General features: G+C 37.4%; 1 protein-coding gene across 16 annotated transcripts in view; it reads left to right on the top strand.

The window, feature by feature from the left end:
• The window catches only part of SYNE1 (spectrin repeat containing nuclear envelope protein 1), a 291,558-nt gene that overhangs the window by 158,122 nt on the left and 120,950 nt on the right, over nt 1–12,486 (top strand). For all 16 annotated transcript variants that reach the window (XM_062640759.1, XM_062640758.1, XM_062640756.1 and 13 more), the window contains 8 exons: nt 1,060–1,212; nt 2,596–2,763; nt 3,810–3,986; nt 4,888–5,034; nt 5,489–5,614; nt 7,070–7,246; nt 9,009–9,274; nt 10,000–12,160. In XM_062640759.1, the coding sequence (XP_062496743.1) occupies nt 1,060–1,212; nt 2,596–2,763; nt 3,810–3,986; nt 4,888–5,034; nt 5,489–5,614; nt 7,070–7,246; nt 9,009–9,274; nt 10,000–12,160 (3,375 nt within the window). The remainder of the gene's footprint in view (nt 1–1,059; nt 1,213–2,595; nt 2,764–3,809; nt 3,987–4,887; nt 5,035–5,488; nt 5,615–7,069; nt 7,247–9,008; nt 9,275–9,999; nt 12,161–12,486) is intronic.

Raw genomic sequence — 12,486 nt, 5'->3', positions numbered from 1 at the left:
TCTGAGTATTTCGTGTTATGAAGCAGAGTTCTTTTATGAGTACACATATGAGTAATTCTATTGGTACCAACAGAGCTGACTGTGGTTTAAGCAAGGACAGAAATCAGTCGGTCTTTCTTCACTGCAGACATTGTATTTATATTGGCTTAATCAGTTTTCTGGGTGTCCTAGCTTGACTGACATCTAAGACAGTCAGCTGCAATGGCCTCTTCTGGGTTTAGTTAGGATTTTAATGAAGTTTTGTATTGTTTTGTTGTGTTGTTTGGTTTTGGTTTTTTTTCTAGTCATAAAAATGAGTAAAAAAAAAATTGGTAGCAAACCCCATTTCTTCTCTTAATGATGTTTTCATAAAATTCATAAAATACTTCAGGTTTACTGGTGTTTCATAAGATGTGTACTGAGTCTGCCTGGGATGGAGCTAACTCCTCATAGCAGCCCACTTAGCATTGTAACTTTGTGGCTAAAACAGTGCTGTTAACCAGTGTTTTCGCTATTGCTGAGCAGTACCTGCACAGCATCAACTACCTCCTTCTGGTTTCAGTACTCAGAATCGTATGTCATAACTGTGTGCTTGCTTCCTACACATTTGGGGAGCTGGTAACTCACTGTCATTTGATAGATGCTGGCATGTACTACGCTCTCTGAGTCAGTGACACAGTGACATAACAGGTCAGGTTGCACACTCATCTGCACACTTCTCATTAAGAGCACGGCTTTGTTGATGCTTTCCCACCTATTCTCAGAATTTGTTTCTCTGCACAAGTTTTATCCCTAGCACTCGCCCCTTCACATGTATTAACTCCCTTTCCTTCACCAGCTGCAGATTATCATCTGTGCTACTAGCCACTCACAAAAAGAACAGTTACTTTTAAATGCCTGCAAAATTGCTTTCTCAAGACATGGTTGAGAAACATAGCCCTGTCTGGTAGCACAACTTTTCTCATCTAGTAAGGGAGAATATATATTATGATAGAAGGCTGTGCTTCACATCAAAGAGAAGTTAGTGAAATGAATCTTCAGTGTTCAGTGGATGCATTTTAGTTCTTGCTTGCATTGTAGTCCATACAGCAGACTGTTCTGTCCCACGAGCCTTCAATAAAATCAGTGATTGAAAAGGGAGAAGCACTTTTTGATCTGGTGAATGATGTGATTCTAAAGAACAACATTCAGGACCTTCAGAGCAGTTACCAGGAACTCTGCAGCACAACAAAGGTAAGAAGTCAGGAAGAAAATTCTAGGTTCTTTCCGTTTGCTATGTTTTATTCCCCTCTTTAAGTCATTGACTATTTGTTTCATGCTGTCATGTCACACCCTGTACACAGAGCCAATTAGATTTCATTACTTCTTTTTTTTTTTTGGGGGGGGGGGCGGGGGGAGCGTGGGTGGGAGGGTAAAGGGGAAGGAAATAGGGAAGAACGAGATTCTTGAATATGAAAAGAATGTCTACCTAAATAAATCTAATGAGTGACTGCATTGAGTTTTGAATGTGGTAGATAAAGTGTTCATAGCACTAAGGGGAAATATATCAGCAAGTAGTTTGTACTATTGCTAGTATTTTTAATTGCTTTAAATATATTTCTAAATACATTTTTCTTGAAGAAACAGATGCCCTTAAGTTCTGCCATTTTGTCTCTTGTTTCTGCTAGATCTTACACAAACCCTGTTTAGTTTAGGTGTTGAATGGAAGTCACTGAGAAAATTAAATGCAAGATGGATATAAATTAATTCAGCCAAGGACATTATTAATTAACATTGGTTCATTAGTCCATATGTGTAGAAGTATTAGATCTTTAAGAGTACTAAATATGTTCTAAAGTATGATTATTCCTAAAGCTTTTAATAGGTTACACTCCTAATAAGGATAAGCTCTGCAAACCTTATGTTTGACCTAAGTACCTTTAATGGCAAATCTGTTCACCAATAGCAGATTATTTTATTTTTTCAGTCTTTTTTTTTTTTTTTTAATTTGGAAACATTCCTCTGATCTATATCACAAAATTGATAACAGTTGCATTAGGTGTAATGTTGATGACTTAAATGTAGAAGATCTTACGAAAAATCTCTCTTAAAAAGGATAAATACGTTTTAGCTCAATATGTACATTCTTAATTTACCTACCACAATCACAGGCAATATACACATGCAAAGGCTGTGAGCAGCAGGGGCCCAACCATAACATTTGATAGGTCATACGAAGTGTCTCAAAGATCATGTACTAACTGTTTCTAAGAGAACTTAATGTCAAGACAGTGTTCCTTTTTAAAAAAAAAGTAAGGAAATCCTCAGGGGCTTCCGCAGCCTTTAAAGTACAGTATTTCATCAGAATTGAAAACACTGCTCACTACTACAGAATAATCCCTTTTATGTCTTCCTTAACAGTCTAATCCTGTGAAAGTCCCTCACAGGAATGTAAATGTAGAAGATAGCTCTTACATGTTTTCAAGCTCTTGGTAGTTTTTGCTTTGTATTGGTGGTTTGTTGGTTTGGTTTTGGTTTTGGGTTTGGTGGTTTTGTGTTGTTTTTTTTTTTTTTTATTTTTATTTTTTATTATTACACTTACCGTAGTATTTAATTTTGTTTATTGTGGACTTGCAGGCATACGTTGAAACCTTAGAGGTAAGAGTAAAAGAACATGAGGATTACAACAGTGATTTGCAAGAAGGGGAGAAATGGTTATTACATATGTCCAGCAGGCTGGTCAGCCCTGACCTCATGGAGAGTAGCAGTCTTGAAATAATCACTCAGCAACTAGCTAACCACAAGGTGGGTTTGCTGCTGGGTAAACTTTCTTTGTCTGGTATAATAAAATTTTTCTTCACTTCTCTGTCTATACTTCAGCGCTTTAGTTGTTTGTCATTCACCTCTTTTATTCCTCTTACTGCTAACTGTGTAAAGAATCACCAGTGTCATTAATGCAGTTAACAAGTCTACCTTGTTGTTAGGACTTACTCAGATGAGACTGCATATCTGCATATGCACAGGAGTTTTCTTGTACGCTGGTCTGAATTCTGTGTCAGATTTTTGCTAAGATGTCCCAGGAAATAGACCACAAAAAATGTATTTGGTTAGTTTTATTCCTAAGGCATTTTTGCCCTGGCACTTTTAAAGGTAAAACATTTTACGTTTTCAAAATTCCCCCTCCCTCCCATTAGGTTGTAACATTTCCTCCATTGCTTTTATTAAAGGTATTATTATGGTTGCTATTAATTATCATCATTCACTGCATCAATAGCTGATGTTTTCTAGAACATAAAAGAAAGCAAAATCTAACGCTCCCCACCACTCACTGAAACTGAGATTCTAAGGGTGAATGTTGAAATCACCCTCATTGTGATTAGTGCTATTCTTCAAGTAACCTCCTTAAATAAAAATTTGGTTGTGCCAAAGTCAATGGAAAAAACTGTTTACAGTGTAGGAGCTTATGGAATAAGACATGATCCAGCATCAGGTTTAGTCCTCGTTACTAGGCACAAAAGAAGTTGGTGGAGCCCTGGAGAGCATGCAGCAAAGGAAGATTAAGGGTAGTCTCAGGGAATGAGCATATAATATTTACACATTATGAAGTGATACTGATGTTTCTGTCTGTACATTCTATTTATATACAGACTTTTGACAGCAATTTTGCAGAGTATGTACGCTAATAGTTTGAGCATAACAACGCAGTTTGTCTGAAAACCTTTTTCCAAATCTGAAGGCAAGTCATGTTTAAGGAAGGAAAAAAACAACCAAAAAAGCTTATTTAAAAGGCTGTGATGCAGAACGTTTTACATTTGAAATATTTCTTCAGAAGTATTTTATCTATTTCTTAGGCTATCATGGAAGAAATTGCAGGATTTGAAGATCGTTTGAACAACCTTAAGAGTAAAGGTGACTACTTGATCAGTCAATGCACAGAACATCTTCAAGCAAAATTTAAGCAAAACATACAAAGCCATCTTCAGGGGGCAAAAGACAGCTATTCTGCGATATGTAGTACAGCCCAAAGAGTAAGTCTTGTTTCAAACATGTTTTTATGTTATTTAAGAATAATACACACTATTATTTCTGTGTCTGCTTCTTTAAATAGTGGAAAACTTGCTACTGTTTTCATTTAAATTAAGCCTACAGGTTCCTAATGTAGCACTTCATCATTACTGTGCTACAGCTAAATTTCTTGTGAAGTGAATGTTGCCTTGCAGCCAGCAAAACTAACTCCCTAACATTTCTTACCTCAATCTCTCCACACCCTCATTCCATTCAAGTTACACTAGCTTCTGAGAAGCTGCAACAAAGACATTAGAACTATTCCTGCTCCAAGAACTAGGAAGCAAATCGCATTCTTGATGTCAGTAGTTTGCATAGGTACAATAATGGGTCTTAAGTATGTGCTAGGAAATCCTCTCTTAGTAAAAACAGACTATACAGTTAAGAAGGGCTAGCTGGGTCCTTCTATTACTCCAGTTAGATCATCAATCCAGCATAGTCAAAACCAACCCAAAAAAAACCCCAACTTAAAACCAAAAATAAACCCCACCAAGCCAGACCAAAACCTGACAAAAACCCAAACCAGAGCAAAATACAAAACTCCAAAAAGCATAGAGGTAGGTACAACCTGATACTACATAATGGCAAAATGATGGACAAGAATACAGAAATAAGAGACGATGCTCTGTGTTTTGAAATTTACTTTTACTTTCCAGAAGCCATGCCTTATAGTCCATTTTCTCCACAAATTAGCAAGATGCAGTGAGAGCTTAAGGAGCTTTCAGCCCTTGATAGTTTTTATGTATAACGCCTAAAATAACAACAGTCTTAATAATTCTGTTCTAGCTGTAATTTTCAAGGTTGGAGAAGAGAGCCAGTAATGGTGTGTGAAAATGCAGTGATGTTACAAAATGTTTATTTTAGGTGTACCAGAGTTTGGAAAATGAACTCCAAAAACATGTTAATCATCAGGACACCCTACAGCAGTGCCAGACTTGGCTGTCTACAGTGAAATCAGAGCTAAAGCCAACGACCTGGCCACCCTTCAGCTTGGCAGATGCAGTTAAACAGGTAAAAGTTCAGCACTTGAAAGTGCTCAGTTCTCCTTAATAAGGTAACTTCAGGTAAAGTTTTTATATTAATAGAAATTAGATACCCTCTGACCTTTTCAGAGGGCTGTGTAGCCCACAAGGAACCACCACTGGCGTTAGGTGGCCACTCACCCCTCCTTCCTGGGACTCTAGGAGGTATGTCATTGCCCTGCTTGTCAACACCAACGTAATAATTTTCTTTTGTGATGAGGAAACTTCATAAAGAGGTGAGCTCCTACAGGCAGTATAGGATGATAATCAAGTTTTTAGGAGTTGCTCTTGTCCATAATTCTGACAGAGCAGTCATACCTGATAAAATAATGTATGTCTGCATTTCATCTTTTGGAAATAACAAGCTAAAGTAAAAATGTGTAATTTTAATAAAGTAGTATTTCCACAGTCTCAGAGTTTATTTGAGGATTGTCTTCCCTCAGGTAAAACATTTCCGGGCTCTGCAGGAGCAAGCCAATACATACTTGGATCTTCTGTGTTCCATGTGTGATCTGTCAGATGCTGCAGTGAAGAGTACAGCAACAGATATTCAACAAACAAAACAAATGGTACAAGATAACCACAACAACCTGCTTTTAATCCTGTTTAGAGCTTTAACTGCCTTGATCTATCCTCTTTTAAAAAGGTCATGTTGGGTAATGATTTGAAGAAATGTCATCTTAGTATCATCTTAAGTACTTCTTTTCAAAATTATTTTCTTTCTGCTTTTATAATTTTAATATTTTTTAATTTATTTTTTTTTTTTTAATTGAATCCAAACGTTGCCATCCAGGTAGTAATACAAAGACACACAACAAAAGTTGCTAAAGGTACTTAGGCAATGTTACAACATGTTTGTCTGAAGCCATACAAATTACTTTCTGTGGAAGAAAACCTTATCTGAATTATTTGTTTTCATGAAACACAGTTCAGTCTATTCTCCTCTGTATTTTATTAAAGCTTAGACATATTTTACTATTATTATTTATTCAGTACTAGACTGATGGTCTTATTAGGACATACGAGTATATTAATTGTAACCATAATAAAATCTGATGGTTCAGTTCATAAATTGGAGTGCATCTATTTCAGCATATGAATCTATGAAGCATACCTAAATGTTAAGTTTTCAAGTAGCTTAGTACTTCATGTTACAATAAAATCATAAACATATTATTAGAAAAGAAACATTATGAACATTCCTGTTGTTGTAAACATGAAAATGTTAGTTACGTATACACACAAAACCAACCTTTTGAAACTACTTCTACCAAGAGTAAAAATCTAATATATATGATAGTATTCCATACCAGAGAACCAAATTTTACGAATTCAGGTAATCCATAAAACAGTGGCTGTCCAAATACTGAACAGTGAAAAATCATCCAAAACATCAGAGTAAGATTCTCCTTTTATATATGAAGGAGTGAAACATTTTTACGAAATCACAGACAGTACATTGCTGAGATATATTAAGCTGGTTCAGTGTCTAAACCTTAAAGGTACCCTACTGCTGTATTTGGAGCAAAAGAAGCTGTATGACTATTGGTTTAAGGTGATTGATGGGCTCAGATCTGGTAAGCGTTCTTTGTATTGGCATTTTACGAAATGCATATAGGAAAAATAACTGGGCTGAGCAGGTTACATGAAAGTGTTTAGTTTAAGCTTTTATTTGGTCATTGTAAAGGCATGTGTTTACAGTCCAGCAATATTATTGGCATGCAATAGACTAAATTGTACAACTAATTTAAGCTTTAACAGAAGGCTGAGGACACTTCGAAATATACTGGCTGATCTCTCTGGTAAATGACGTTTCTTTTTCCCAAAAACTTTCCTTTTGATAGGTCTGATTTTTATGACTTTGAATTTTAAGACTCTCTTTGTGGGTAATATTAGCCCTTTCAGAATCTACAGCAGAAATTTGATTTAGTACAGCATTGTGCTTGGAGGAGGAATGATATTCATCACTCATTCTCCGAAAATAGATGCCTTAAAACATTCCTACTCCATTTCTATTCTTCCAGATTGAGCAACAAATAATGCACTCACAGTATTTGGCTCAAGGCTGGGAGGAGATCAAACAAATGAAGGCTGAGCTCTGGATATATTTCCAGGATGCAGATCAGCAACTACAGAATTTGAAAAGGAGACGGGCAGAGTTGGAGCTAAACATTGCCCATAATATGGTACTCCAGGTTAAGGTAAGGATGCTTTGGGTTAAGAACAGAACATAAGGAACATAAGTTCATCCTGCAGCTAATAAAAATCATCAAAAATGCATATACTGCATACAATAGCTTATATGTTCTAAGCAAGAGCAGAAAGTCAGAGAAAAGATTGTTTCCTTATTCATATTACAGGGTGACACAGAAAGCAAAACACTAGTATTTTTCTGGCTTTGTCTCTTTTTTAACAGTATACAATTTTCTGTGTACTGGTCTGATTTGTCTTCACTTTTAATAAGCTAATTGCTGATCACAGTGGACCTGAAGGTAAGTTCTGCAGCTCATGTTTGCTTAATTCTTTGTTTTCAATACTTCTAAATTATTTAGATTTATTTCAAAATTAGTTGAGGAAGCTATTCAGTGTTTCTGGACTCCGAAAACTACTGGAGAATAGGTATGACAGAAACCCAATTTAATTTACCCTAAATAATGTGACAGTTGCCTTCAGATCTTCACTCATTAATTACAGAGGAGAGAATTTTTATGGCCATTCTGCATGTATCACAAACATCAGTAAAGTAACAAGAAGAAACAGGAAAATAGATTTTTTTTTTTTTTTTATGAAATGATGAAACGCTTAGGTTTTGCATTTTTGATCTACAGTTTGGTTGCATTCTTTTTCTGACATGCAGGGAGTTAGGTGAAGAGTAAACAGCACTTCGTTTCATGTCCATTCTGTGCAAGTGTATGAACAAACGAAATCATAGCTCTTGCAGATACCTCAGCGCAATGTGGACTGAAAGCTGTTACGCTAGCAATCATTAGAGTCCAGGAAGAAGCAGAAGTCCCTATTTCTTTGCTATTTCAGTCGGGAGCTGTGGATTATTATGAAAGGCAGGCACCTGCTGTACTGTCAGATATGGCACAGAGTGTATTTTTTGCTTGAATTTGTCCTGGGAAAGGAAGATGCCTCACTCCATTTGAAGCAGTCACAAAGAGGAATGAGGCAGATCTGGGTGGTAGCATCTCTCCTTCAGAACCCCTGCAAGCCCTCAGTGTAAATTGCATCATCCCAGCAAAGTTCTGGAGCTGGGCATGGTTGTTTAGTTAGTTATTGGAACTAGAATTTGGGAAAAAAAATTGTATTTATCCTAGATAGGGCTGAAAAATATTTCATTAGCTTCAGTTGTCAGTATATTGTATTTTCTTTTTCTAGGATTCTCTGTGACTTCTTATTCAGTAAAAAATGTGTATGCAGATAGACTTGTACTGGAATTTATTAACTCAAGCAGCAATCATACCTAGATCATCACTGGCTTTGTTTCATTAATAACAGCGATAGTGGTTGCTATTATAGAAGTAGGAACAATACAAAGTATGGATGTGTGGGGGCTCACTGACTCAAGGACTCTGCTTCCTAATGGACTCAAATGGAAAAGGAAGAAGATGAACTAGAAATACTAGTGATAAAACGAATTCTCAGGAGATCCAGACTATCTTGCATGTTTTAGTCTAAGGTGGGTGCTGTGCTAGTCTGGAAACCTGGACAGCAAGGTGGGACTTGATCATGATTTCTGCTTATCACTGACACTTGAAAACTGCTCTGGTTTGCTTTCTTGTCTGTAACCAACCTGTCATCACCTGAGAAGATGGGGAAAAGTCACATCTTCCAGTTATATCTGCGCAGCAGTTGCCTTAATTAGTCCTTGCACAATTTGTTTCAGACTTTTTATTTAAATTCCATCTTATAGCTTTGAATATCTGTCACCATATTGTTTTTGATTTGTATCTTTCTCAGGAATTCAGACAGAAGTTGCAGTCAAAGCAGTCAGCGCTTAGCTCTGTGACTGAGAAGATGAACAAACTAACACAAGGACAAGAATCTCCTGAACACAAGGAAATAGGAGAACTGAGCAATCAGTGGCTGGACCTCTGCCTTCAGGCACATAGTTTGCTCGTACAGAGGGAGGAGGATCTGCAGAGGACAGGGGATTACCATGATCGCATGAACGTCGTTGAAGTTTTCTTGGAAAAGCTTACAAAAGAGTGGGACAACCTGGCTAGGTAAAAAAGGAGTAGCACTCACAAAGCTGACTTAGTGCATAGATGCTGAAATCCCTTTTTCCATGCTTAATTAAAAGCAAGCCTCACATATTAATGATAGGACAGTTACTTGTATTGAAATAAAGAGAGTTTGAGAAGCCGTATCTTCAGTGTTTGTCTTCAGGGCAAGTACTGACTGATCCTGTCTCAGAGTATAGCATTTTCTGATATTTCAAGAATTTTGACTATTTTGTTTGAACTCTTAATTTGTTTACTGCGTTTTGTATGTGTTTTTCAATGTGATACTGTGTTTTATCTATTAGGCTGTAATATTAAAGCTTAGTTGCTGCTGCTGCTAAATGGCTGCAGCTGCTTTGTGTAGCATAAACACACCAGCTGTGTCTAAAAGTGTGAGTGTATTACTGGTGCTGTCATTGTTGTGGAACAATCTCACTACTTGCTGTTGTTACATATGTGCAATATAACCAGAATGCTCTGTAGTATTCATGTTAATTTGTATGGTCAGCCTGATGACCATATTTCAGATGAAAGAGAGAGGAATAAAAATGTTAAACTATTTAATGAATATTCAGGACTTTTACCTTCAAAGGAATCTGAAAACTGTAGGTATTTAAATCATATTGATTTCAGTTTATAGTGGGCTTATAATTCATCCTGACTGCTTTTAAAAAGTCTATCCTGAGATAGGATCTAATTCATTTCTGTCCTGTCCATTTTGATAATAGATCTGATGCTGAAAGTACAAACGTGCACCTTGAAGCTTTGCAAAAACTGGCACTGGCACTACAGGAAAGAAGATTTGCTTTGGAAGAGTTGAAAGATCAGAAACAGAAGATGATAGAACATCTGAATCTTGATGACAAAGAACTAGTAAAGGAGCAGTTTGGTCATTTTGAACAACGCTGGACTCAGCTAGAGGACCTTGTCAAAAGGAAAATTCAAGTTTCTGTTTCAACCTTAGAAGAGCTCAGTCTGGTGCATTCCAAATTTCAGGAACTAATGGAATGGGCAGAGGAGCAACAGCCTAGTATCTCAGAGGCTCTTAAACAGAGTCCACCCCCAGATTTGGCTCAGAGTCTTCTTATGGATCATCTTACAATTTGCAGTGAACTTGAAGCCAAGCAACTTGTTCTGAAGACACTTGTGAAGGATGCTGACAGGGTGATGACCAACCTAGGGCTCAATGAAAGGCAGGAGCTGCAGAAAGCACTTTCCGATGCACAGCACCATGTAGCTTGTCTCGGCAATCTGGTTGGGCAGAGAAGAAAGCACCTGAATAAAGCACTGTCTGAAAAGACCCAGTTTCTCATGGCAGTCTTTCAGGCTACAAACCAAATTCACCAGCATGAGAAGAAGGTAACGTTTCTGGAACGCATTTGTCTGTTGCCAGAAGATGTGAACAAGCAGATCAGGACTTGTAAGAATATCCAGGCTAACCTAAAGGCCTATCAAAATGAAGTCACAGTGTTGTGGGCTCAAGGAAGGGATTTAATGAAACAAGCAACAAAACAAGAGAAGAGTGAAGTGTTAGGTAAACTGCAAGAACTACAGAATGTGTATGATGCTGTTTTACAGAAGTGTAACCAGAAATTATTAGAATTGGAGAAAAATATGGTTTCAAGGAAATATTTCAAAGAAGACTTGGATAAAGCTTGCCACTGGCTAAAGCAAGCCGATATTGTCACATTCCCAGAAGTCAATGTAATGAATTCTAACTCTGAACTATGTAGCCAGTTGGCAAAATATCAACAGATTCTTGAGCAATCTCCAGAATATGAAAATCTGTTACTTGCACTACAAAGAGATGGCCAAGAAGTCCTACTGTCACTTAATGAAGTAGATCGTTCTTATCTAAATGAGAAACTTAACATTCTCCCTCAGCAGTTCAATACTGTCACTGCTCTGGCAAAAGAAAAATTATGTAAGGTTCAGGAAGCAATTAATGCTAGAAAAGAGTATGCTTCTTTGGTTGAGTTGACAAGCAAAGCTCTGGCTGAACTAGAAGATCAGTTTATTAACACGGACAAAGCTCCAGCTGCTGTTTTAGTCAAAGAAGCTGTGTCATTACAGCAGGCCTACAGAGGTCTCTTAGGTGAAGTGGTGAGCCTTGGTGCAGCAGTGGATGAACTAAACCAGAAGAAGGAAGCCTTTAGAAGCACTGGCCAGCCATGGCAACCAGATGAAATGTTAAAACTTGTCACACTGTATCACAAGTTGAAGAGGCAAATAGAACAGAAAATCAGTATGTTGGAAGACACAATTGAAGCATGCCAGGAACATGAGAAAATGTGTATGCAATTTGAGGCACAACTAGAGGCAGTGAAGAAAGAACAGATTAAAGTAAATGAAGAAACGCTCCCAATAGAAGAAAAGCTGAAAATATACCATTCTTTGGTGGGCAGCTTGCAAGACTCAGGGAGTCTTCTGAAACGAATAACTGAACATCTAGAAGCAATTTCTCCTCAGTTTGACTCATCTGCATGTCAGACAACAAATCAACAAGTGCAGTCTTGGCAAGAGAAACTGAAGTCTTTGCATGCTGCCATTGGTGATACTGTGATGGAGTGTGAGAACAGACTTGTGCAAAGCATAGACTTCCAGACAGAAATCTGTCGTTCACTTGACTGGTTGAGATGGGTGAAAACAGAACTTAACGGAACATTAAGTTTGGACCTCAAACTGCAAAGCATTCAAGAAGAAATCAGAAAGGTTCAGATACATCAGGAAGAAGTGCAGTCAAGCTTGAGAATAATGAATGCACTAAGCAATAAAGAGAAGGAGAAATATACAATAGCAAAGGAGCTGATACCTGCTGACCTAGAAGACACTCTTGCCGAGTTGACGGAGCTAGACAGTGAAGTTCAAGAAGCTATACACACAAGACAGGTTATTGTACCCTTCTTGTCATTAGTTTCTTGCTCATGAAACTGAAAAAGATGGCTCTGTGGCTTGATGTTTGTAATCATAATGAAAAGATTTATTTTAATAATCCCATTGTTTGAGTTTTTTTAGTGACTTAGGTTGTGGCCTATTGACATGGATGGCTTGGGGTGGGGGTGGAGGTGTCCGTTGGGGAAGGCTTCCTTAATATGCATTTATATCTGCACGTAGAAGTGCAAACTCACACAAAACCTACTTCTATGTAGTCTCTCTGGACCTGTATGTTACATGTACTGAAGGGAAAAGAAAGCAAGCATGGTAAAAATACAGAC

The sequence above is a fragment of the Pezoporus occidentalis genome, unplaced genomic scaffold (assembly GCF_034315485.1).
Source record: "Pezoporus occidentalis ecotype Australia unplaced genomic scaffold, CSIRO_AGI_Poc_V1 ctg67, whole genome shotgun sequence".
NCBI classification, from domain to species: Eukaryota; Metazoa; Chordata; class Aves; order Psittaciformes; family Psittacidae; genus Pezoporus; species Pezoporus occidentalis.
Note: the sequence above shows the minus strand (reverse complement) of the source record. Positions and strands in the feature narration are given on the sequence as shown.